Below are 27,160 nucleotides of genomic sequence, written 5' to 3'. Positions count from 1 at the left end.
AAGCTGGTAAATTGAGTTTGCAGTAATCCCAAATACCTGAGATAAGAAGCACAGCTCTGCCATGGAGGCTGAGGGCTTTAAAAGCAGGGAAGGGCAGGGACTGGGATGGATGTACGTGCCTGATGTCATGTGTCCCTGCCAGGGCTGGAGCCTAATTGGATTTCACAAATGTGACTTCTGTGTCTCTTGATCACAAAACCAAATTAAACCTCAAGAAGTTTTGAACAAATCCCTACCTAAAAGTTTGCCTCAAAAAATAAATAAAAATGATAGACTCATTCCAGCCCCTCCTCTGCCCCAGAAGGGGAGCAAAAGGAAAACTTCAAACCAGAACTATTGCTTTAAAATAAATAAGCAGAGAAGCAAAGCACAGCCAGCAGATCTGCTGAATTCCTGGGTGCACTGAATAAAATCAGTCATGTGATAATGATGGGATTTTCTAGAACACCTTTTAGGCATGCAATTTCTGCATTAAATCTATTCAGACGTCCCTAGAACATCTGTTTCTTCTATAAAATGGGAGTAGCAGCCACTTTTTACAGTGCACTGACAGCCACAGATAAAAGCCTGGTAATTGCTAGCAGGGACTACTTCAAAGTTAACCTGCCAAGATTTTTAGGACTATTGCACATGATAGCCCTGTGCTGGTTCACACAAATTTGGGAGGTGAGGTACATGTTAAAATTGTAGGTAACAGTGGGATTCAAACAGATTCCAGCCTCTCTTGAAGCCAGATCAGAAGCAGGCTGATGCCTGGAGTCACAGTAGCAGAGGGAGCAGAGTAAATCCCCTGATTTGCTGTTAATGTGACCTAAAATCAGTGGGAGCTGCTTTAGCACGTGGGTGCCACGAGCTGCTCTGCCTCCCTTCAGGGAGACACCAAAACACCTGCTAAAAGCCTGGATATCCCCGAAAGAGAGGAGCCATTTATAGCTCCTGCCCGGGAAGATCCACAGCTCTGCAGCAGCACGGGTCCTGGCTGCTTTTCATCCAGCTCTCCCGATGTTTATTCATGAGTCGGGGTGCAGGGAAGATGAAAAGGCTGCTGGCAGACTTCTCCCTGGAGTCTCCACTTGAAATGGTACCACATTTCCAGGGAAGCCTCACTTGTGCTCATAACAAGGCTGATCCTCACGGGAACACCGTTGTTCCTCTGTAGTTCTCAAGGCAAGCAAACATTATCCTTATTGTCCAAACACTGAGGCACAAGGAGAAGTCATTAAACCTCACCTGCTTTGGTGAGACCCAGAGCTGGAGTGAGATTATTTCAGTGCTCTTGAAAAGCCCAGTGGCAATCCTGTGATTTGCTTGGTGCCTCTGGGCTTTACAGCAGCTGTAAAATAGCACCCAAAAAACCAGGGGCACAGGGACTGCTGGCGCTCAGGGCTCGAGCAGAGCAAATTCTTCTGCAAAAAAGCCACCTGAGATCTATGTTTGTAACAGGGAATGGCAGGTATTGGAGAAAAAAAAAACAAAAAACAAAAAACAAACAAACAAACAAACAAAAACCAAACAACTAAACCCTTGCCTGTAGGAAAAGCAAGTGATGTTGTGGAGGACTTCTGAGCTCGGAATAGCTGCTGCCATCCTCTGTCACAGCCTCACTCCGTGAGCAGGGACAGCCAGGGACAGGCTGCCAGGGTGCTCAGTTCTTGTGTGCAACATCCTCTGCTAAGGAACAGCAGTTACTCACTGCCTGGAGAACCTACAACCTGGGAAAAAAAAAAGCTAAATCAACCCGATTTTTTGTAATTTTGAAGGGAAGTGTTTTAAATACTGAAAAGAAATCACATCTCCTGTTAGGTATTATAAAACTGGAAAGCTTAATTTTGCTTTTTTTTCTCAGTTGATTTGCAAACTCCCCTCAGTGCCGTCGGTGCTGTTGCTGCATCACGGGGGGCTCTCTGGGGGCTGAAAAGTGTGTTCTCCAAACAAACCAAAACCAGTGTTTTGTGCCTGCACCTGCAGTGTGTGTGAGAGCTGCACAACTCTCTCCCGAGAACTCATGCAGGTTTTACTTTGTGTTCAAATTTACAAGCGCCTTCAGTCAACAACAAATCCCACATGGATAACAAAGTCAGTGTTGCCTTTCCACCGTGGACCCTTTTCTGAAGCTTATGCCAGAACTATGACATTTCCACAGATTTCTTTGGCTTTAAAACCCGTTCCCTGTGGCAGGGAGCTGTAGCACCTTCGAAGTTTCAACAGCCTAGTGAGAGTGAATTGTTCTAGTAGAGATTACTCAAGAGCTACTAATCTTAGCATAATAAAGCCTTTGACTGACTTCCAAAGGACCTCAGTGCATGTGGTAAGTAAACCACTCTCACCTTCTTTCTGGTCTTTCTTACAGGAAACAAAGAGTGAGAGAGACAGCAGTGATGGAAACTCAGTCCAAGGTCATGCAGCAAGTGGTGGCAGAGGCTGGACAGGTGAGCACTTGGTCACCAGCCTGGTGCTTCCACTGAACTGTCTCAGTAAGACTCCAGATCAGGTGTAAAAGTTTAAATTAGAAGAAAATTTTATTTTTCAAACACAGTATTAAAAAAAAAAACCACGGTGTTTAACTCTCCCATCTGGGTCTAACACCTCCTGCTCAAGAAAATTAAAATAATAAGGCAATATGGGCTTGCAGAAGGGACAGCTTTTGCAGGGAAGAACTCACAGAACAGAACAGTTGACAAGACAGTTAGATAATGACCCAGATAAAATGGTGGTGCTGGATGTCTGAGCAAGGCATCAGAGAAATGTTCCAAAAATCTTGTCTAAAAGTCTGCAGCAGTTGAAGCTTTGTTTCTGTTGCATGGAAGCTTTTTGGCCATGGAGGCACTGCTGTCTCCAGTGGCTCCAGCCCTCGCCAGGACAAGGAGGAAGGAGTTCCCCGAGGAGCAAAACAATCACTGAGTTGTACAAGCACAAATGCAAAGTGCTGTGAGAGGCTGATGGTGCTGAATGGAGCCAGTGGATGGCTCCTTGTATCCATGGCACCTGAGGAGGTGACTCATGTCACAGCTATAAATACAAACCTGCTTGTAAAGGACACATTCTAGTAAAATCTGCAAGAGCTCAACACAATTCGGGTAATTCAGTGTTTGCTTCACTCAGAAACAAGTCACCAGCTCCTCTCTGACAGGGGCAGGGCCATCAGGTGTTAAGAACAGAGTTGATGGCACCTGGATGGAAAGGCAGCTGCAAATGGGATAACCATTAAACAGCTTCATGCCAGCTTATTTGCATCTTTCCTGGGAGCCAAGAGCATTGCTCTGGGGTATCTGTGAGTTCCTAGAAGAAATCACAGACCTCATAAGGTAAAGCCATCAGGCAGAGCTCTGCTGGCAGGCTGGACTTCACATCAGCACATAGTTTGGGATGTTTGCACTTGGAGAGGAGACTGCCAGTTGCCTCCCCAGGAAAAAAGGGAAAAGGATAAAAGGCAACTTCTCCAAATTGAGAGGTGCCATTTGCTTCTCAGCTGAGGGGCTCTGTGCCCCTGAAGTGAATGCAAAGACATCTGGAGTTCAGACCATGCCCAGCCAAGGTAATGAGTGTGGAGATGTGTTTCTGCTCCTCTTCTGGTTAAATGGTGGAGGGATGTGATTAAATCAGTGGGAAAAGAGAGCTGCATTCGTGGCTGCTCTGTAGTCAGAGGTCTTTGAGGGATACACCCAGGACTTTTAAAAAATAATATACTGAATTCTGAATGATTTTTAGGAGACACAAACAACTTTCTCATTACAATGACCTTCTTCTCTCCCTGTGTTTAAATATTCCCTGGCTCAGTGAAGGTGGAAAAAAGTCAGAAAGCAGAGTTGGTTCAACATTACAAAGCTTTGAAAAAAAAGTAGTGATAGACAATTTCTTCCTCTCCATCCAGGGTCACAAAAGAGATGAAATCTCACTGCTCTGGCAATTTTTTGCATGTGTTATTGTATGGCTTAAGATTCTGATAAAGTGGAAAGATAATCAAATTGGAATCCGATTTGTTTGTACCTTTTGGAATATTAGTAATTTCACAGTATATTAATTTTTTCCTAGATTAGTTTCAATGTGTAACAGCACTTGAGTTAACAGAGACACAGGGGCAGACAGTATTCCAACATTGCTGTGAACATCTGTTCTGAGTTACCAAAATTCCAGCTCAAAAACAAATATTTCCCCTATAAATCAACCCAAACATTATCCTGAGTGTTGTAACAGATGCAAAGCGATTCTGGCTCCCTCTGCCCTGTGGTTTGGCTCTTTCCTTAAAAGTGATGTGAACATATTTATTTAAACACTTCAAGAAATACACATCTGAAATGGCTATTTAAGCTTCCTTGGAGTATGTCTGATGTTGGTTCAAAGCTGATGGTCAGTTGACAGATTGTCTTATTAACTACAGATCCTGTGAATTAGTATAAACTCAGGTTACAGCTTTGCAGATAAAGCTGGTCTAGAGCAACATTTAAACTCCCACTCAAGTGTTCTGAACACTTCAGCCCAGCACCACAGAAACGATGACCCCGAGTTTGTACAAGGGGAGGTGTTTGTTTTGGGGTTTATATTCATCCTGTTCTGGTGTCCTTTGGTGAGTTCTTTGCCCCCACTGTTACTGCTGCTGCTCCTCTTTCATTTCATGAGCTAAATGAATCAGAAGAGGTATTGATTTAGCTGGGATAAAGAAATGAGATTTGTTTACTAAACATGAAATTTGGAAAAAGGCCTTGCAGGAGAGTTCCCAGTTAATGGCCTGAGTATGTGAATAAAAATGTTTGCTTAGGCAGAAGCAGCAATTCCATACTCTGAGGTGTTTAATTGAATTAAGCTGCATCTGAGCAACTGGGATCCAAATCCTTTTCTATTTTTTTTTAAACAGTTTCTGTGTAACAACTCAGCCAGAGAAGGAGAGAACTGAACTATGGTACCACAAATACCCACAAAATCTTGCAAAGGGGAAAAAGTCCTTTTGGTTCCTCCCTCGTTGCACAAAACACGTTTTAGGGGCAGAAACTGTGCTGTGAGGATGAGGTTTTGGAGTTGTTAATGGTTTTCTGTCATAAATGCTTGGAGAAAAACAGTGTGTGTGTGTGCACTAAATATAACTGAGCCTTTAGTGCTGGTTGGGAAATGGGAGCTGCAGGCCAGTTCTCTCCCACAAACAATGGGAACACATGGGCCACACGGAGACACGAGGATGGCAAAGGGAGCACTCGGGAAGTGCCAGAGCAGGGGCTGCAGAGTCTGTGCCAGTCAGAGGAAATCACACGGCCATCAGAACTATCCCCTTTAAAAAAGATCTCAAAGCCATTAGGAAGTTTAGAACCAGGTTTTTCCAAAGGCAAAAAACAAACAAACAAACAAAAAAAAAAACCTGCATATGTGTAAACCAGCATAAAAATGTGCATTTTGTTCAACATTTCTACTTGTAAAGAGATGGAAGCCCGTTCTATATGCAGTAGGCTGCATCCTTCTATGGCATTATACATTTGCTTTATATATTGTTAATTAGACCTAATTTAGGCCTCGGAAAAACCTCATTAAAATTCTGATTAGTGCTGCTGGCAAGCAGCCATCTAAAAAGCCTCTATTTTTTCCTTTGATAAGTTTGAAGCTGCTATAACAAACAGTAAAAATAAGATCACAGCCTTCTTTCTCATGCCAATCAACATAATGTATTCTCCAGGTCAAAGCCACTCGAGGGAAAATACAGGAAGAGAACATCTTTATTTCCCTCTTCATACATGCTGTCAGGTGGCTACAGAAAACTGGGAGTATGTTTATGCCCTTTGGCAGTTTAAAACAAACAAATAATACATATAAAAACCCAAACAAATTAAAAAAACCAAACCCATGAAACAGGCTATGAAAATGCTAATTGTAAGCGTTCAATAACAACTTACTCTGCAAGACAGTTAAATAAAGGGGTTGTTAAGGCTTTAAAAATGAATGGGAATAAAAAATAATACAAAGCTGGCTTAATATTACACTAGTTCTGTCTGATGTTTTCAGTGTAACTTTCAATACAGCTTGTACTCTAAATGCCTGACCAGGAAAACACATGGCACAAGAATATCCTTAGTCCAAATACAGTCAGTTATGAACCCATATTGCTGCAGATTAGAGCAGATAACTTTAAAAGAAAACATGGCATTGAAAAAAGGAAAAAAAAAAAAAAAGAAGTCAAAGGCAGAATAAAGCAACAAACAATAGCAGTGCTGCTCTGCTTCCTTGTGCCTGTGTGTGTGAGGAGGGGTTGTTATGATACAGCTGCCAGCTATCATTGCATTCACCTCAATTAACTCCAACATTTCTCTTTAATGCAGAAAAACAACTTTGCAGGGCCGAGCGCTGTTTGAGATGGCAAACACTGCGGGTTTCTGTCAGTGCACTTCGTTTCTGGGCACATCTGTCCTCGCAGGAGACACGAGCAATTAGCCTGGTCTTCCAGAGGAGCCACCAGGAATTGTGTGGAGCCGCTGACTCCAGCTGGGAGAGGCAGGAGGGCTCCGAGCCCGTCCCTGTCCCTGGGAGCACAATCCCCACTGTGCAGCTGCTCCATCCCACATCGCTGCACACGGCGGCCCTGGACATGGGTGAGACAAAGCCAACACATGATTATGGGAAAATACCTCCTTTTTCCTTCTGATAAACACCCAACCATGCCACTGAAATCCAGCTTTGGGATGCTACCAGTAAAGCTGATTCTGTGTTGGAATATACATTAAAAAAAAAAAAATCCAAGTTACTAATACTCTGTTTTTCCAAGCTCTTTTAAACTGTAATCTTTAGAGATCTAATCAGACTTTCTGTATCAGATAAAGTAGGGAGATGCACACACAGAATCCAGGGTGCATTTGTCTCTTAAGACAGCATTCAGTCTGTGTGTTGCATTATGGTATTTGCATAAGTAGGTTTCCAAAAACCTGGGAAGCCTGGTAGGCTGATATTCAGCATATCCATGTGCATATTCTGATCTGAGATAGCAACTAGTTTCCAAGTGAAATTTTTGATGAGAGATTTGAACAGAATAAAATGAGCCATAAGAAACGTGGTGATTTAGCAGAACCCCCTGGCTGGGGGGTACCCAGGAAGGGCACTGGGAGCTGGCAGCAGTGACAGGAACCTGCTCAGCTGCTGCATGGAACTGAGAGGGGGAGTACATTAAAAAAGTGGGGAGGGGGAAACCCCCAGTCTCATCAACAAGATTTAATGAATCTAAACCTGCAGGATAAACTGTGTATGGTTCATAACGTGCATTTCTGCACCACTTGCTGCTGTTACGATTCTTTCATAAAGAGACATAGCATGACTTCAATGCCTTTATGTTTAGAAGCCTGATTTCTGTCTGTAGGAATTTTCCCAGTCTTCTGCAGAAGGCCAGGCTTTCTTGCCAAACAGAAGAGAGGTTTATCATGTTTCTGTGTTCTTAATAATGTAAATTCACAGGATTAAAATGCTTTCTGCATTTTTTTTTTTAAAGGGAAACCTGGGAGCAAGGTGGATGTCACAGAACTGATCACAGAAGTACAGGACAGAAAGAAACCCCAAGCTTGAGGTGGCTTTGCAAGTCTGAAGCCAGGGATACAAGTTACTTCAGTGACTTTCCCAGACCTCTGTTGAGGAACGTGGGTTTGCAGGATCAGGCTGCCCAGATCCAGAGCTGATAAGCCCATGCATGCGGAATACTTCAGGCTAAATTCTGCCTGACCTTCCCCAGCACCATGCCTCAGGCAAGCTCTCTGAAAGCAGCCATTTGAAGTCAGAGAAATCTGGGTCATTGACTTCAATAGAAACTCTGATTAAGGAGGGGATGCTCAGCTCCTGCACCTTTCACTCCTCCCTTTTGCTGCAGCTCTGCCTGGGGATGGGCTGTTTTATTCTGTGCTCGTGGGTGCTCTCCTGTCTCCAGTAAAACCAATGCCAAATTCCAAAATCAAACAGTCTGAGCATGTAAGAACAGCTATTTCTAACTGTCTTCCTGCAGCATGCGAGCCAAAAGTGAGAAAGGAAGAGGAATGGAGTGCACAGGAATAAATGGAAGGATCAAGTTGTTTTTCCCATTGGCACCAGCTGGGAGTTGTCCTTATTCAGGGGAAGGTCTGACTGCAAAACAGACCAGCTACTCCCTTATCACTCATCTCAATCCAGTCCTGTCATCTGGCTGCTTACACCTACTGGGCCTAAATAATTTGCCAAGGCACCGAGGGCACGAGGTGCCTGGAATGGCCTTGAGAGGCTGGTTAATGCTTTACAAGGGTAAGGTTGCTTTAAAAAGCGTAGCAGAGAATTTGTTCCAAAACTGTAGTCACCACTGAGAGCCACACTTGCTGAGTTCAAACCAGGTCAGCTGCCCAGGCAAGTACATGTATTTGATCTACTGTCATGGTAAAGGCTGACTGTAAACTTTGGCAGGGAAAATTATTAATCTTTCAACTCGCAGCATATAAGCAATGACTGGTAATGCCTATTTTTCTGAGAACTGGAATGCCTTTTGGAACCACCCCAGATTACTTAAGAGAAGCTCCTCTGCCATCACCCAAAAGCAGTTCCAAACCTGTCTCTCCCACATTCAATTAGACTTTAAAAAAAAATCAAAAATTAAAAAATAATAATAATTAAAAAAAAAAGGCGGAGGCAGCTCATGGTTCATTCAACAGGCATTTTTGCTCTTGTGAGGAGCCACAGCAGCTCACTCAGCTGCACCCCGTGGGGACAATAAACATCCAATTTTCGGTAATTCAGCGCTGTGGGTAGCAGCTTTCACTTGGAAAGCCAAGCAAGGGCTACATCCAGAACCTCTGGGAAAGGGAGGGAAGTGGGGAGCAGGCGTTGCTCCTCAGTGCCTCCCGACCTTCTCTTCAGAAGTTGCTGCTTTTCAGCTCCAGTTGGGTGTGGGTATCTGAGCGTTCTCATGTGGCTTTTCACGGAGCTCTGAGTTATGCGTCACGTAACGGAGCTGGAAATGCGCTGCCACCCCAGGCCAACCTGGGAACCTTCCTCTGCCTTGGGACAAATTAGAACGAAAAGGCTGAACCTTGAGCCTCTTCAAATTCTCTTCATTTTTTTACTCAATCCCTTCATCCATCATTTTGGCTCCCAAAGGGCTGAGGTGGAGATCCACTTTGTGGATAAAACAGTGGGTATTTAAAGTACTGTGTAAACCATTTGCTTTTCCAAGCTGTCCTGTGCCTTGACCCAAACACTTGTTCTGCATTATTTATCCCCTCCAAATTGTAGCTTGTTCTCTGTTCACCTACTTTTGCAGTTCTTTTCTCCAGACAGAACATATTTAACAGAACCTAATAGAGGAATTAAGTGACAGTGGCAGTCCAGCTGTGACCATACACATACCTGACCATAGGAGGTTTTGCTCAGGCTTGAAAGATTTCCCACACTGCACACACACTATTGGTTTCCATTTAACCATGAGAGAGAGAGAGAAAAGCCTGAATTCTTCAAACCAGTCTATATTTAAATACATACAGAGCTCTAGATCACAATCTGTGTGGTACCTGTGTCCCAGCACAGGAGCAGGTGTCTCTCCATCTACCAGTATCCACATTTCTGCTGAGCCATGATTATTGCATTGTCTTCCAGCCCCACTTTTATCCCACTTTTACCCCCTTTTAATTTTTTTTTTTTAATACAAGCAGGTCCTCTGGAAGATACTGGTCAGCTGGATCCCTAAAAAAGCTTTTCCCTCCAGCTTTCTGCATGGGGAAAGAAAATCGCAGTGATGTTTCCAGGAGATATTTCAGGACAGAATTCCCAATTTCCATTACAGGCTATACCAGTGCAACGGGCAGGAGAACAGGAACTGCTGCAGAACAGTGGAGAAAACACATCTTGCAATCTGTGCTGAAGGTTTGTGGTTTTTTTACCTAAAACATGCAGTGCCTTCTTTGTAAAATGAGCTTAAAGTAACTTGGGGCAGGGAGGCAGAGGGGAAGGACAGGGACTTAATACTGAGTTTTAAACGAAGGGGCATGAGCAGATTTAGATCCAAGGGCAGGACAAGGTGCAGGCCAGGCCAAGGGTCACACAAACGCGTCACCGGCGGTCCCCGCTGTCCCTCCAGCTGGGACATCGCGACCCGAGCGCGGCCTCTGAACCGCAGCGCTGCCGGAGCAGCTTCGCCCCCGCGGGAGCGGCACCGCAACCCCCGAGGGACCACCGGGGCCGGGGGGGGTTCCCGACACACAGAGGGCACGTCCCGCACGGTCCTCCCGGAGGGGTCGGACACGGGACACCGCGGGGACACTGCGAGGACAGGGCGGGGACACGGCGGGGTCACGGGAGGTGACGCGGGGGGCGGCGGCGCTGCTGCGCTGCAGGGGTCGGTGCCGGAGCCGCCGCTCCCGCCGGCGGGACCCCGGCAGGAAAGACATCCCCATCCCCAGCAGGGACACCATCCCACCGCGGGACACCCCCCATTTCGGCAGGATAACCCCCCCCTCCCCTGGTAGGACACCCCCGACAGATCGCACACACATCCCCTCCCCCTTCCCGGCAGGACATCCCTCCTCGGCCGAACCCCCGCCCGCCAGGACACCCCTTCTCCCACCACGACACCCCCCCATTTGAGCAGGACACCTTCCCCCTCCTCTCCAGCCCCACGGCAGGACACCGACACCCCCCCGGGAAGGACACCCCCCTCCTCCCGACAGGACACCCCTTCTCCCAGCAGGACCCCCCCCGGTCGAGGGGGGCCCAAGGCTGGGGGTGTTTTGGGGGGGTGGGTTTTTTTTTGGGGGGGGGTCTCTGCGCGCGCTCCCGCCCGCGGGCCCCGCCATTGGCCCAAAGTAGGTCACAGCCCGCGCGCGCGCTCACGTGACGGCCCCGCGCGCGCTCCCCCCGCGCCGCGTGACCGGCAGGGGGTGGGGGGGAAGGGGGACACCCGTGTCCGTGTGTCCGTGTGTCCGTGTCCTCACCCCTGCCCAGCCCCAGCGGCCGGTGCCGCGCTCAGCGCTTTGCGGGGGTCGCGGTGTCGCTCCCCCGCCGAGAGCGCGTCCCCGGGGAACGCACCGGGAAAACCCCACCCCCGTTGGCCGCCCCAGCGATGCCCGCGACCCGCTGGGCAGGGCACGGGACTGGGGTTGAGACTGGTAAAATTCCAGCTGGAATCACCAAACCCCATCGTGTACTGGCTGTGCAGGGATGGGTGCCTGTGAGTGCAGTGATGGGTGTCCGTGGGTGCTCAGGGCTGTGCAGGAATGAGTGTTCATGGATGCTCAGAGCTGTGCGCTGATGGGTGTCCATGGATGCTCAGAGCTGGGCAGGGATGAGTGTTCGTGGATGCTCAGAGCTGGGCAGGGATGGGTGTCCATGGATGCTCAGGGCTGTGCAGGGATGGGTGTCCATGGATGCTCAGAGCTGGGCAGGGATGGGTGTCCATGGATGCTCAGAGTTGTGCAGTGATGGGTGTCCATGGATGCTCAGGGCTGTGCAGGGATGGGTGTCCATGGATGCTCAGAGCTGGGCAGGGATGGGTGTCCATGGATGCTCAGAGTTGTGCACTGATGGGTGTCCATGGATGCTCAGAGCTGTGCACTGATGGGTGTCCATGGGTGCTCAGGGCTGTGCAGAGATGGGTGTCCATGGATGCCCAGAGCTGGGCAGGGATGTTTGTCTGTGGGTGCTCAGATCTTTGGCAGGGACTCCCAATCCAACACCTGTCCAGATGGGATGGCCCAGGGCTGTGGTCACCTGGCAGTCCCCAGCCCGTGCTGTCTGCATGGCACCAGAGATATCTCATAGCTGTGTCCTGAGCACACCGTGGTAGAAGGACCCCTGAAAAGTGTAAAGGAATTTCAAGTTTAAAATCGTCTTCTAGAACTGTCTTTGCTAAAGAAAAGAATCACGTTTTAAAAAGAAAAATCTTAATGGTACATTAACTGATAGGTAATTGGTGTGAAAAGAATAGGATCTGTGGGCCATATAAATGATCCCACTTCTGTGATGGAAACAGCCAGGAGCAGAAACACAAAAATGGGCTGATATTGGGGGTTTTTTCTTAATATGACACCCATCAAGATAATTTCTATACAAAAACTAAGCAGCTGCATAGTCTTTCATAAATCATAAAATAAACATTTCATGGGTGAATGCTCAGCTAAGAACACGTGCCAACAAAAGAGTATTTTGGTTGGAAAATGGAGAAATGCAGGTAGTGTATCATTAGCTGTGTTTTGTCTTGGTTGGCCTTACCTGGACTGCAGCATTTGGGGTCAGCCAGTGGTCAAAACAGCACAAAGGAATTGTAGCCAGTACAAATCAGTAACCTGTAGGTACAGACAGCGGTGTCCTGACAGTCTGGAATTTAGGCTACTTGGGAGGAAACCTGCCTGTGCGGTAAGGCTGGAGTTAAGTTACTGCTCCTGTTGTAGTGTGAAACTGAAAATAACAGCTCCAGCACCCTGCTCAGGTACTCACTCTGTTCAGCTTTTCTGGCAGGTTCATAAATCAGGAAGAGTTGTTTTGGCTTTCTCACCCAGGAGATTCCCAGCTCCTGGGTGTTGGGAATGCGGGGTCTGTAACTGTACACGGTGCTCAGTGTCTGGTTCTTCCTTTTGTGCCACTCTTGCACTGATCTACACGTAATTTTCCCCATTTTGTGTCAAGCAGTGAGGCAGTGCAGGTTTCCCGTCGTTCTGTTGCGTTGAAAATGTTGTTTCTTTCTGCCTCAAGTTGAGTTTCCTTTGCACCCCGAACTTATCTTGTTAGTGGTGTTTCCCAATATCCCCATTACATTTACATCTTCTGTTCTGTTTACTCCTCTTCCCTGCTTATCATATCTCCTAAATGTATCTATTTTTCTTTATGCAGCATAGAAGAAACATTCTGTACCACATCTGCATATGGATTGGCAATCGCCCTAAGCTTTATATCACTCATCTGTACCTCTGTAATTAAAGGTTTCCAGTAACCAGCAATTTGGCTTTCTGAAGCAATGTTAGTAATAATCCAGTGCTTTTTTTTCTTGGTTAGGTGACCCTTAAAAACTCCTGTGCTGATACTGTCACACTCCTGCTCCAGTTGTGAGCCATGTGGCATCTGTGGCATCCAAAGGTTCTTCACAAGCCCTGCTCAGCTGTGCCCTAAGTCTGTTCATGTCACTCTGTCTCTGGTTCTGCAGGGCCTGACGGTCACAATCCCCAGTCTTCAGGTTTTTGGTTGTGCCAGTGCAGTTCTATCGATTTGAATGTACTTTGGACTTTGATTAGTCGCTTGGTTTAGCCAGATCATTTGATGACACGCTGGTCAGTGCACGGAATCACGGAATATCCTGAGTTGGAAGTAGAAGGGACCCACAAGGATCATCGAGTCCAACTCCTGGCCCTGCACAGGACACGTCAACAATCCCACCATGTGCCTGAGAGCATTGCCCAAATGCTCCTTGAACTCTGGCTGTGACTACTGCCCAGTTTCAGTGCCAAACCACCCTCTGGGGGAAGAACCTTTTCCTAATATCCAACCCAAACCTCCCCTAACACAGCTCCAGCCGTTTCCCTTGGGTCCTGTCACTGGTCACACACAGAATAGCTACAGGCAAGAATACAACTCACACTCAGGGCAGCTCTCTGTTCCTCAGGCAGCTTTTATTTCTAAATACTGGGCAGTTAATGTACATAATTTACCTTTATTTATATTTGTTTGTGGTAAAAGAACTGTCTTTTGAAGAAAGAGTGACAATTAAATACAGATGGTAAAGCTTTGAAAAATGCCATCCAAAAAAAGACAGGTGAGAAGAAGGGAGATACAGATGCCCAGAGGCACCTGAAGGGTGATGTTACTCTGGCATGAGTACGGTTCTTGTGCAGCCTGCACGGCAGGTGGCTGAGGGCCTGAGCAGATGGAAAGTCAACTGTGCTTGCAACGAGGATCTCGGCAAGGGGAGGAAAGTCCCTTCTGAGGCAAAGTGGGATCTGGGAGTCTAGGTGGGTGACAAGTTGACCATCGGGGTGCATCAGGAAGAGTGTGGCCAGCAGGTTGAGGGAGGTGATGCTCCCCCTCTGCTCGGCCCTGATGAGGCCACATCTGGAGTACTGGGTCCAGTTCTGGGCTCCTCAGTACAAGAAAGGTGAGGAGCTACTGGAGAGGGTCCTGTGGAGGCCATAAAGATGACGAAGGGTCTGGAGAATGTCTTTTATGAGGAGAGACTGTGGAGCTGGGCCTGGTTAGTCTGGAGAAGATCTTATTAATGCAGATAAATATCTCCAAGGCGGGTGTCAGAGGATGGTGCCAGATTCTTTCCAGTGGTGCCCAGCAACAGAACAAGGGGCAATGGCCATAAACCAAAATACAAGAAGTTCTGCCTCGGCATGAAGACAAACTTCTTTCCGTGCAGGGTGGCAGAGCCCTGGAACAGCTGCCCAGGGAGGGTGTGGAGTCTCCTCCTCTGGAGACATTCCAAACCTGCCTGGATTCGTTCCTATGTCACCCGCTCCAGGTGACCCTGCCCTGGCAGGGGGTTGGACTGGATGATCTCCAAAGGTCCCTTCCCACCCGAAGGGTTCTGCGAGATTATGGGAGCCAACCCTGCTGGCGGTGGTGACAGCGCTGTCACCCTGGGTACCGGGTACCTGGGAGAGAAGCACTGGGAGGTGCTGGGAGGCACTGGGAGCTGCGGGAGCTCCGCGCAGCTCCAGCCAACCCCCGCAGTCCCGAAGGCCGATTCCCCCCGACACCGGTGGGAGCCCCGCGCCCGCCGCCCACCCCTGACCCACCGGGGTCCCGCTCCCCCTCACGCTCGGCTGCACCGCGTGCGGGGGTCAAACGTTCAGGACTCGTTAACATCTCATTAACATCTCATTAGCGCATCATTAACATCTCATTAACGCATTCCTCCCGGTTACCGGGGAGACACGGGGAGGGGAGCCGCTGACGGGGGGGTCAGCGCGGGGTTTGTGTGTCCCCCCCCCGACGCCCCTCACCGTGCCGGCCCCGCGCGTGCCGGGGCGGGGCCTCAGGAGGTGGGAGGGGGCGTGGTCCTCCCCGGGTGGGCGGGGCGCGCCCGGCGGGCCAATGGCGGGGCCGTTACCGGGCGTGACGTCAGCGGCAGCGGCGGCTGCACGTGCGCGCGGGGCGGGCGGGCGCAGAGCGGCGCAGAGCGGGCGGCGGGAGCGGCGGCGGCGGAGCTGCTGCTGCTGCTGCGCGACGGAGGGGCCCGACCCGCAGCCCGGTCCCCGCAGCCCTGTCCCGCGGCCCCCTCAGCGCCCCCCATCGCCACCGGCCCCGCGCCCGGCTCTCCGCGGCGCAGGAAGGGGGGAAGGAAGGGAAGGAACCGCTCGCCGCGCAGCTGCACCCCCCCCCACCCCCTCACCCCTCCTCCTCCTCCCGCCGCACACCGACCATGTCGCGGCCGCTCCCGCTGAACCCCCCGTTCCTGCCGCCCACCTACGGCGTGCTGAAGTCGCTGCTGGAAAACCCGCTCAAGCTGCCGCTCGCTCACGAAGACGGTGAGGCTTCTCCCCGGGGGCAGCGATCGCTCCCTCGGACTCCCCCCTTCTTGGGACCCCTCGGGGGCCGCGGCGTCGCTTTCCCTTCCTTTCCCTTTTCCCCCCCCTCCCCTCCCCCGGGCATTAAGCCCCGGGACGGTTCGCTCTGCGGGGCCCGACCTAACGGGACGCGCTCGGCGGGATGAGCGCGGAGGGCCCTCGGTGCCTCCCGGGGCGGTGTTGGGTGTTGGGACCCCCCCGCTCCATCCCGGACCCCCCCAGCGAACCCCCGCCGGCCCCGCGTCCCCCCGGGGCTTAACGGGAGAAAGTTGCGGGTTCTGCGGAGAGCGGAGGCACAACCGCGCCGCGTATTGCGATGGATCAAAACCAGAAACCCCAGGGAAGGTCTTGCAGAGCCACAAGGCTTCTTCCTGTATCCTCGGCTTCCCGAGTCCCATTCCCGGGGTTTCACCGGGGCTGTTGCGTGAGGTTAAAAATAAAACGCCTCGAGGGCTCGGTGGTTTGACAGGAAGCTTTATCAGTTCGGGTTTCTTGCAAATCCCGTAGAGAAATCAGGCGTTTCGCTTCCAAAATGTGTATAGGAGTCACTGGGTGCTGTAAAATGGGGAAGCATCGGTTTAACTTTTCTTTGCTTCTGCCTTTGAGTTTTTCGTTGTCTCTTGTGCACATCAAAATCGTGTTCTGTCAAGCCTTTGCCACTGTATGTTGGTAACGTTAGGAAATGCTGAATTTCAGGGCTACTTTCCTTGTGAAAGGACCAGCAAGACTGGGACCTTAATTTGGAAACATGTCTGGATAAGAAATTCTGGGTATTTTAGGTTAAGACTGTTCCTTTTCAACGGAATACACCAACAGCTTCCAGTTTGCTGGAGTATTTATACTCACTTTTAAGTCTGTTGAGTACTTATTGAAGCTGACATTCAAAGCCATGCATGCAGTGGAATTGTTAACTAAAAATAGAGAGAGATCTCATAAAACATGGTTAGATCCAGCAAAGGTGCTCAGTTGGCTCAACTGTCTGTCAGGTAGAGGGAATCAATATTTCTAAAGGGAGTATTCTTTTCTTACCATCTGTGAGTGCAGCAGAAAGGATGGAAATGTAGTAGCTAATATTTTAATTACTAAACTCTTACGTTTTTATTATGGTTTTTTTTGTTGAAGCATTCGGTAAAGAAAAAGACAAAGAGAAGAAGTTAGATGATGACAGCACCGGTACCACAGTCCCTCAGTCAGCTTTCTTGGGTCCAACATTATGGGACAAGACACTGCCATACGATGGAGACACTTTCCAGTTGGAATACATGGACCTGGAAGAATTCCTCTCAGAAAATGGCATTCCACCCAGCCCAAACCAGCACGAGCCTAGCCCACACCAGTCAGGTCTCCAGCAAGCTACCTCAGCATCACCTTCTGTCATGGACCTCAGCAGCAGGGCTTCTACTTCAGTCCATCCAGGCATGGTGTCGCAGAACTGCATGCAGAGCCCGGTCAGACCAGGTAAATCAGCCCTAAGAACTCCCCTGTGGAATTTGGCAGGAACCCTCCTCCCCAGTGTAAATCAGTACTTCTCCCTGTGCACTTGACAGGCAGCTTAGAGCACATAGGATTCGAGTCACTCACAGTCCAGAAAATGAAAATAATAGTTCTTGTTATCGCTGAGTTGCTCCACCAGGATTTTTGTTTAAATTATCTAAGGAAGCTGTGGGAATTCCAAGGAAACTTCTTTCCTTTGTTGGTAGCCTTGCTGTTAGCATGTAAAAAGAGCACAGAATGGCATAGATGCCATGGTGTTAAATGAGCAGGGCAAAAGACTGTCAAAGAGAACATGCCTTCAGCCAGTATTGGATGTGAGAACACAGGAGTGGGCAGTTATTTTGGAGTTAAAGCTCAAGGCTTCCTATTTGAAATCTTGGCCATAATCTTACTCTCTGTTGAGCAAAGTAAAATTTGCCACAGGAACTGAATTTTGGAACTACATAATAATCTTGCTTAAATTGGCATAAACTGAGTGCAACTCTGACCTGAGTTCATAACTTGCATCTGTAGTCACCTTAAGCCTAAGAAAACATCATGGACTCAAAGGTCTGGTTGTAATGCACAATTCCAACCCCTTTGATGTCAGTGGAAGTCTTCTATTAGTTTATTAGCACTTGAGATCATCCCTTTAGAGACACTCGTACGAATCCAGAATAACTGCTCTGGCTTGACACCAGCATGGCTGAGATCATGGCCAGTGGAATAGTGTCAACACTGAAGTTTGGAAAACATGAAGCTTTGCCTTTTTTCTTTAAAGAAAAATAAAAAATACCACCGAGAGTGACTTATTTATTGTGCTCTTCTGCTCACACGAGGTGTGCTAGAGCAAAGTGTGCTCCTGGCAGCAGGAAACCACTCCTCTACTTCTGCTTGATCGTTTGCCATGCTCAGCGTGTGAAGTCATTGTCAGAATCATCTGATAAGGAGGCAAAATAAATAAATAGAAGGACAAAAGTTGTGGAGCAGGCCGAAATAAAAAAGTCTTGCAAGGCTGTAACATTCCTGTCCCGTTAAAAAGAAATTAAACACCCCCCAAAACCTCTCAAACCTGTCAACAGACTCCTTGCCCCCGCCCATCAGAAGTGTGTGTTTGGTCATGGATTTCATTTACTTTTACTTTCTGTGGATTTGACTTTGCTTTGCATTTCAGTTTCAAGGCTTTTCATAGTTAACTAATAACTTCTAAGGGTTTCCAAAGTTAAAATATATTTGGAGTTGGCAAGAGCAGGATATAAAACCCTTTGCTTTTTCTGAGCCAGCTTTAAAAATAGTGCTTATGTGCCCCACCGTTTTGTGTCGCATATGCACTCACAAAATTAAAAGCAGATAATCTGTCCTCATTCTCTTTTTTTTTTCAGAGGAGCCTGGTTATGAGCCAGGCTGTTAACGATCACCTGTCAGAATGTATTTGTAATCAGCTGTCCGTGTGACTTTTCAACTCATTGATTTTTTTGGAGTTTTTTCCTGAGCCATTTGCAGCTCAGGGTTACGAACTTATCTCGCTGTGCACTTTTTTACTGTTGTAAAGGACGTCATGTCTCTTGGGGTGGGATAAAACATCTAAATTTGCAGTTATTTTTCCCCACACCGTTTTTCCTTTACAAGAATAGAACGTTTTGTTGAATCTGGTTTTTATAAAAGGGAGCTCATTTCACTCCTTAAATAATATTTTCTTGCCCCCCATTACAGATAGGAACTGTGACTTAATTAACACTAGTCTGGTTTATCATCAGGTCATTGAAATTTTTATGTGCTGTGATGTGAAAATATTACTTTGACAATCAGCTTTGAAGAGAAGATCTTACAGTTTAGCATCTGAGCAAGTTTGAGAATATAACATATATTTAAAAAAAAAATTGAGTAAAAGTAAGCATTTAGGGTTGTCATAAAAGTGCCAAGGCAAATGTGCTGTTTTGAAATATGGAGGTGAATGTTAAAATCATTACAATGGAGCCTGTTGGTTAATAGATCTTAAGACTTTTAAACAGATTTTTTTTTTTTTAACTACCACATGAAGAATTTTTAATTGCTCTGAGCTACCATTGCAGTATGCATGGCTGTTGTGATTTGTATTGTTGCAATAAACCCAGGCAAAAATAGCATAGAGTATACAATTTCCATAAAAATTCATTTCATGTGATCTTCCTACTTTTTGGAAAACTGGATTTTTTAGGTGACAGTAATTCTCCTAAAAATATTTCACTGGTGTGTCTTCTGCCTTTTGCCTGGCAATGGCAGCCTGTTGGAGCGTGTGGAGCTGAAGGAAGGGTCAAACCCTGTGGTTCTCGTGTCCCTGCCTTAAATGGCTCTGTGGTTTTTGGCAGCACGTGCAGGTGGTCAGAATTCCCAACTCCAGGGGTGGGAGTTCACCTGCAGTGGAACCCCGAGTGTGACTCAGGGACGTTCCCTGGGCTGTCTGGGACATGGATGGTCTGTGGAAGAGCAGCATAAGGAGATTTGATTTTGTGCATGCGTTGAAACACAAGCCTTATCTGTCTGTAAAGTGAGTGGCATTGCCCCAACTTGTTTTATACCATCTCTGGAAATCAGGAAATCTGCAGTGGCGTAGAGTGAGGAATGTCATCAGGCTCAGCAGAGCCCTGCTGACCAGGCTGTAGATGTGACATTACCAAAATCTTCACTGATTTCCCCCCTAAAAACAACTAACAACGAAATGGTTTTGTATAAATGTAACTTAATTCTGTATTTCCAGCTCACATTGTCTGCTCACTGGAAAAATGTTTAGGCTCACCAGTTTATCATCTGCAAAGAATTAAAGAAGCACCTACTTCCCATACATTTCTGTTCAGGGAATTTACATATAGCAACTGCTGGGTTTTTTTGATGAGGAGCGACACAGGGCAGTGAGTGTTGCAAGGCTGGAACCATGTATTTTTCACAGCACTGATTTTGTTAATGAAAAATAGTATTTTGATTTATTTTAGCATTCCAGACCAACAGTCGTCGTCATGTGTAGATGCATTTAAAACTTCTTTTTTGTCTTGGTATTGGATGCTGGTAGGTTGGTTTCCAGATTTTATGAAGCTTTTAAAGTAACCCATTACTGCAAACACATTTTTGTGGTTCTTCATCTCGTGCACACCTTGTGTTGTCTTTTGCCGTGTTTTTTGGTGGAATGTAAATTTCTGTTTAACTGCAGAGTCCTTAAGGAAATTTGGAGTCATTTTTAGTGGTTTGTGTGTAAAGGGAAGTACATATTTTGCAGGTAGCTACGTGGTTGTTGCTTTTTTTTTTTTTTTGGCTCTTTTCCCTGGTGGGGGTGATTGGGGCAGGTACTGTAAGGTGTGAATTAGAGTTCAGAGGCATCAGGCTGAGTCTGGTGAAGGACCCTAATTAGGTTTTGGGGATTTTTGTGGTTTAGATCTGAGTTTTCTGTTTGCCACCAAAGCCTTGGATGTGGGGCTGTGTCTCGGGGATAACCAGGTGTTGTTTCTGCCCTGCTCCCTGAGGAGGACGGGGCTGTCAGAGGTTCTGAGAGAGCTCACTCCTGCTTTGTGTTCTGTGATGGTGGTTTTCAGTCTCTGTTCCCTGGATGGTTGGGTGCCTTTGCCTACTTGCCAAAGATTATTTAAGGAAAGAAAAAAGGAAAAAACAAGCTTTGTAATCCACTGCAGAAATATAACTGTGTGCAATATCTGCGAGGCTTCGCTTTCAGTTAAAAAGAGAAAAAAAACGGATTTTGGGGCTCGTTAATCAAAAAGCTGAGAATTGTTTGCATGTGAGGTGCACTTACACCTCCCACCCCCCTCTAAGAACACAAAGATTTTTATTAAATGTCGTGGTTTATTTATTCAGCTGAGATATTCCATGTAGAGTGTAAGTATCCATTACCTCTTGCTTCTTAACGCAGCCACTGAGCTGCAGTGACTGACACCAGGCGGGGCTGGGTGGGTTTTTTGGCGTTTTCTTGGAGCTCTTGTTTGTGACAGGCGCAGCAGCCAACTGGGAGAGGTTTGTTCTTGCTCCATCCAGCCTCCTGGCTGGATGCTGGGGATGACTTGGTGCAGGGGCAGCCCAAAAAGGGTGTGTGTGCAACACTCCCTGTATTGCAGCCTCCCTTCCCCTGTGTTTCTTAACGTGACCTCCTCCTCCAGCACAGCCTCGCAGTGCGAAGGGCAGCGTTCCCAGCTTGCGTGCGGAATCCTCTCCTGAGCTTTAATCGCTGTTTACAAGCAGGAAGGTGTTGCAGGAGCCCCCCTCTCTGAGAGGCGAAGGGCTCTACCTGCGGCAGCGGGAGGAGCTGGGAATTTCCTGACCTCTGGTCTCACACGTGCCTGTGGGAGTGAGCAGCTCAACCAGGCAGCTGCTCTTCACATTGAGCCTCACGTGAGGCTCCTGGTGCCTGCAGGACCATGTGCTCCAGGCACGTATCCCTGCCCTGTGCAGCCGGCTCAGCGCGGCTCTGCTCCTGCCATCCCCACCAGCCCGTGCCCAGCTGGGAAAGCTTCGCCCTGCGCTGCCACAGCAAAGGAGGCTCGGTCTGCAGACGAGCCTCACGAGCTCTCCGGATCAAAGGGAGATGCAAAATATATTCAGGCAAATATTAAAAATAGCCTGTCACATGATAACGGGGGGGAAAAAGTGCTGAACGCACAAGGCTTGTTAGTGCTGGAAGCAAGAACACTGTGTCTCCTTCAAGGGAGCTAATTTTAATATTCGCTGTTAAATGTTGATTATCGGTTAAATAATTGCTCGACTGCGTGAAAGGACTTGAAGTTAATTCAGAGTTCAAACAGTAAATAGCATGAAATAATCTCGGGTGTTATGCTATACTTTCAAATATCCCTGGCCTGACTCTCCAGGTCTCACTGGGAATAGTCAATTCTACACAGGTAGAGCTCCTTGGGCAAGTAAGGGCTGTCCACAGTTAGGAAGAGGATACACGCAGGGTTGTTGGTTTGTTGGGGGGTGTTTTTGTCCCCTTGAGGGTGTCTGAGTGTCCAACTTGTTGCAATTACCTAGAACAAGCACAATGACTTTCTCAGAGCTTTGCTTCCCATCTCAAAGCGCTTTGGAGAGTGATTGCAGGATTCTCTGGGCAGTGATTTGATTTTATTTAAGAAGCAAGTACACCCTGAAGTCTTTCATAAAACAATACATTATAGTGAAGAGAGCAGACCTCATCAGGAGGTGTATACAAAGACATCGATATTATCTGATTAGATGAAGCTACTTGGAAACACATTAAATTGTTCAATCTCTACATATTTATATGACAGCAAATTGGCAATTGTGGAAGCTGCAGAGGCCAGATTCTGCCAATTAATCTGAGCAATAAGTACTTTACTCCTCATGTGGTCTCACTGATTTCTGTGTGGCTCAGCAGGCAGGCAGATTGTTGACTGCTCTCCGTCAGCTCCCAGGTGGAGCAGCAAAATGTCACCATTCACTCACTTGTCATTCATCTTTCTGGAATTTTTTTTTTTTTTTAATGAGGGTAACAGCTCTCAGTGCACCAGTGGAGTTTTCACAGGATGAAAGGGCATAGTCACCATCAGTAAAGAGGACTTCAGAGCATTATGAAATCAGAAGCTTGGTTGCCTGGCAGTACTGCTGTTTAGTATTTATATCACACAAACATGATCATAAATTTCCTTTTTTTTTTTTTTAAGTTTTCCTTTCATAACAAATAATTTTCAGTATTTTGTCTGAATTTCACGAAAGACTGGTAATCAGAAAAAAATATTTCAACTAAGTTATATTCAAGAAAAACTGTGGGTTGGTCTCTTCTACATTAAGTAGGTAATGAAAGCTCTGAAAAAAACCATTTGCTTAAACCTCAAATCTGTTCCATTTAATGGACTAAGTTATATATAGGAAATGAGTTTAAAATGCACAACTGTGTCAAAATGAATGTATGGCAAACAGATTTTTGTAGCTTGTATAATCTTTTTTTTTTTTTTTTTAATGAACAAATGGTGTTAAAGAAGCTTTCTGTTTATCAAAAGCTGAATTTGGTCCTGAGAGCTTCAGAGCTGCTGTGGGGAGAGCTAACACAGAGGTAGGTAAGGCAGCACGTGTTGCAACATTTATTTTTTATTTTTTCTTTTCTTCTGGGGCTCTTCACAGCACTTCAGCTCTGCAGAACTGAGGTGTTCTCCATCACGTTTTAAACAAATGCCGGTTGTTGTTCAACCTCTCACATTTCTGACACTCCTGGAGCTGTTGCACAGTTCTGCTTCCCTGCCCATTCTCTCAATTATATTTTGCCAGGGTTAAATTTGGCCCAGATTTTCGTTGTGTGCCATCCAACACCGTGGCTTAGCCCCTCCAATGTGGCACGATCTTGCTTCAGGGTCCTCTACTCAAGTTTGAGAGAAACAGCTTTAGCTCTTTGTCTTGCTGGCATTGTTCTCTTGTTCATATTATTTGGCATTTAATGAAAACAGGCATTGAGCATCTTGAAGCTCCTGGCTTGTGTTTTGGTGTGTGGCTGTTGGTAGGAGGAAATAAAAAAAATCCAAATTTCATTAGGATTCTAGAAAACTGAGGCTCCCTTTTAACTGGAACACAAATCTAGATTATTACTGAAACAAAATTTGACAGGAACCCACATATGGATTCATTAACATGCATTTACTACCAGCAGAAGCAGAGTGAACTAGAGCAGTAAATCACCTGTAACAAAATGCCATCCTTAGCTATGTAGGTGTATAAGCAGAGAGGCAAAAATACAGAGTTTGGCAAAGATTTGTTGAGGATTGAGAATGGTTTAAAAAAAAAAAAAAGAGTTCTTTTCCAATTAGCCTTAGGGAGCTCAGCTTGCTGTAAATTCTTTGTTCTGGAACATGGCTGTGGACAATAGGTCAAAGATTAAGTAATTCATTACAGAACTGGTTGATTCTCCTGAATTTAATAAACAATTGAATGAACAGGGCTCTCTTCCATAGCAAGATCCATGATTTTGTGTGGCAATGATCAGATTTTAAGTTTTAAATAAAACACCTGCAAGGCCTCCCCACTTACCTAATGTGTATTTGGACATCGGTGTATTTGAGGTGACCTGGTAACAGCAACCCTGGTACAGCTGAAAGCACTCAAACACAAATTAAATGTGGAGAGGAAGGAAACTGTAAATTGCATTTTGAAAGAAACGAAGGAACAATAATGTGAAACTTGAAAGCACAAAATACTGCAGAAGTGTGTTTATTGGAGCAATCAATATTTTTAGGGCAGCGAGATTACCGAAATAATAGCACTAAACCTTCTTGTAGGAGAGTGCCCTGCACAGGCTGCAGAACATAAAGCACAGGCTCAAGGCAAGAGGGCTGCACTGAAGCAGAGCAGATGACTTAAAACTCTTCAGTCATTTTTACAAACTCACCATTGCAACATTTGGAAATGAGTCTTATTCCGGCAAGAATTCTGCTTAAAAAAAACCAGCTGTGCGCTTAGCTTAATGCTTAGTAAGTAGGAACTAAGCACTCCAACCCAAATCCTGTTCCTCATCAAAATAGAGGGGGTTAAACTGACTTCATTTGAAGGACCCTGCAGCAATCAGCCATAGCACTGTTCCCTCTTTGTGCTGCATAGTGGAAATGTGGATGTTGGTGACGTCTGTAATCCCTGCAGCTGCGGCCCCTCGGCGGGGGCATCGCCCCTCCTGGGGATGTAACTCTTGCAGCTCTTGCTTGCTGGGAGAGAAGAGCACTGGGGGTTTTCTATGAAAACAAACCAAATCCAGTCATGCTAGGTATGTGTGGTCTCTTGCCTGCTCCTGCTTGCTGATTTTTTTGGAGGATATTGGCTCATTTTAACCATATGTGGCACAGAAGTAGCGATTCTGAAAGAATAGTTACAGTCCTAAAATTTCATGAAAATAGAGGAGGGGGTATAGGAGTGGATATAGGGTGGGAATATGTTGCTGAGCAGGAAGAGTAATGTAAATGTGCGTTTTCTACATCAGAAAAATCACATAAGACCTTTAAAATGCCTGATCCGTGTGAAATGTTTCTAGAAAAGCTGACACCCTTCTAGACACCATGACATGCCAATTCACTTTGAGGAAAGAATCTGCAAGAAACCAAATTTAATTGGTTTAGTGTGTGTTGGAGGGACTGTGGGGGGGTCACAAACTTTTTCCCACCGTTATTCTTCCTTGGAAATCCTCAGCTTCTTGAGCTTTGTGATTTTTATGAGACTCTGGGGTTTTATTTGAAAAGAGAAGTTAGAAAACCAGCTATAAGGTTTATAAACATGATCCTGGAGGTTCTGATCCTGAGCAGTGGAAGGGGCTTGGTCCTCTCCAAAACTGAGCACAGTTGTTTTACCTAAAAACTTTCTGAACTTTTCCATGACCTTGCAATATCCTGTTCCTCTTGTGCAGCAGAATGGCCCCAGCTCTGCTGCCTTGTTTGAAACTACCTTGTGGTGAGATAACTTCAGATTTGAGGGCTCTTCTCACCAGTATGGCAGTATCACATGTGGGCGGGTGTCCAAGTGACTTTGTGTGCCCATCTCCCCATTCATCCCACGCAGCACTGGCTCAAACCTGGGAAACTTTCCACTCTGCCACTGGAGTCTGTGCTGGAGAGAGGTTAGGAGGGAGTGAGGAACAGGGGAGAGTGAGAGTGGGCTAAAAATGTTGAGGGATCAAAGAGGAAAAGTAGGTCGTGCAGGGTATGTGCGCTGGGAGGAGGGATAGGGGAGCACAAGTGAGGGGCAGATTTGTTTTCCCATTGGTCTTTTCAGAGTTGTGCAATTTAAGAATTGGATTAACCTGATATGACTTTGTTTTTCTGCCAGATTAGATATGTTGAGTTTCTTGGCTTTGTGAATTGTACAGTACATTGTGTGCTGTAAAATATGGGTGTGTCGGGCTAAAGCTGTGGTGACACAGCCCGCTCACGGTGTAATGCAGCTCTGCTGGGTGGACCCCCCTGCTCCCCCTGTGTCCCATTCCCTGTCCCCCAAACACACACTTGGGAGGGCATTTACAGATGGGACAGAACCTCTCTTTGCCCCTACATTCTGTTTCCAGATACCCTTTGTGGTAAGGTAACACTTACCTGAGGTCCAAAAGCCCGTTTGGTCTGGCAGTTGTGTATTTGATGTGAAGTGCCTTTAAAAAAAAAAAAAGCTATATGAAAAGACACTCAAGAGTTTCTTCCTGCTTCCTTGCTCAAGATTTTGGAGAAAGTTTATTGGGAAATGTTGCAATTTTTTTTTCTCTGCCCCCCTTTTTTTTGGGGGGGTTAGTGTGTCTGAAACATTACCTTGAGCTTAACTTTGGAAGAGTGAAAAATCAGATACACATCTGAAATAACTGCAAGTGCTGAGCTCACTGTTGTTTGAAGTACACCACAGCGGCATATCAATGTCAAAATAAAATTTTCACAGCAGTATATGTTTGCTCAATGGTTTGTTGGTTTGTTTGGGTTTTTTTGTTGTTTGGGTTTTTTTGGGTTTTTTTTGTTTGTTTGTTTTGTTTTGTTTTTTCCAGTTTTTTGGTGCTGTATTCATCCTGAGATAATTTAGTTTGGTGTATCCTTTTTATACGCTGAGCTGGCCCCGTGGAATAAACCAATTCTCTTTGCTTATTGAAGGGTGAGGGTGGAGTAATGCAACTAGGCAGCTAGAGGAGGGTGGCCAGAATCACAGCCCTGTTGAGCTGGGTGATCCTCTGATTAGTAAAGAGTGTGCAGATTTTGGGGAGTGAAACTACAAATACCTTAGGGCACTGCTGTTTAATTCCCACTCTCCATTTCCTGACTTTTCCAGGGACCTCAGCAACCCAAGCAAGTTAGTCACGAGGGACTGACAGATATTCGTTCAAAAATGAGGAGTTAATTCCCCTGCTGTAGCGAAGGCTGTTTCCCTGGGAGGAGAAGAGCATAAATAAGAGATCAGGTTAATAAGTCACATATCTAGATTGTGTCGTGCTCCTCAGCCATGTGCTGGTACAGTGCCTTACTCCACTAATTCACAAAAGCCAAAGGCAACGGGGCTTGCTCACCAGCAGAAGGTTTTTCTGAAGTGGAGTAGAATGGTGACTGAACCATTTTTTGAGAGCAACACCAGTTGAGCAAAATGGAGCAGGAGGTTGACCTTGTGAACACTGGCATCACTCAACTCTATTACATGAGAGAATTAGGAAAGAGTGCAGTGTATTTAAAGTTAACCTGCATATCTGCCTTCTGAGGAGGTTAAACCACAAACCTTCAGTTACA

At 46.6% G+C, this 27,160-nt stretch overlaps 1 protein-coding gene and 1 long non-coding RNA gene across 5 annotated transcripts in view; one reads left to right on the top strand and one right to left on the bottom strand.

Annotated features, from left to right (window-relative positions):
• Positions 1-5,681: 5,681 nt before the first annotated feature.
• LOC120325062 lies at positions 5,682-10,119 on the bottom strand. Its single transcript, XR_005566873.1, has 2 exons — positions 9,328-10,119; positions 5,682-6,559 (listed from the first exon to the last, which is right to left on the bottom strand). It is a non-coding gene; the product is annotated as an uncharacterized LOC120325062 (long non-coding RNA).
• A 4,964-nt stretch (positions 10,120-15,083) lies between these two features.
• Positions 15,084-27,160, top strand: part of HLF (HLF transcription factor, PAR bZIP family member) — a 35,858-nt gene continuing 23,781 nt past the window's right edge. Inside the window, exons 1-2 of one of the 4 annotated variants that reach the window (XM_027749746.2) lie at positions 15,084-15,434; positions 16,596-16,931. In XM_027749746.2, the coding sequence (XP_027605547.1) occupies positions 15,329-15,434; positions 16,596-16,931 (442 nt within the window). In that variant the 5' untranslated portion in view covers positions 15,084-15,328. The remainder of the gene's footprint in view (positions 15,435-16,595; positions 16,932-27,160) is intronic. The other 3 variants (XM_039390274.1, XM_027749749.2, XM_027749747.2) reach the window with 3 other exon arrangements.

Source organism: Pipra filicauda, unplaced genomic scaffold (genome assembly GCF_003945595.2).
Source record: "Pipra filicauda isolate LSUMZ 115617 unplaced genomic scaffold, ASM394559v2 scaffold80_size11013439_pilon, whole genome shotgun sequence".
Taxonomy (NCBI): Eukaryota; Metazoa; Chordata; class Aves; order Passeriformes; family Pipridae; genus Pipra; species Pipra filicauda.
Note: the sequence above shows the minus strand (reverse complement) of the source record. Positions and strands in the feature narration are given on the sequence as shown.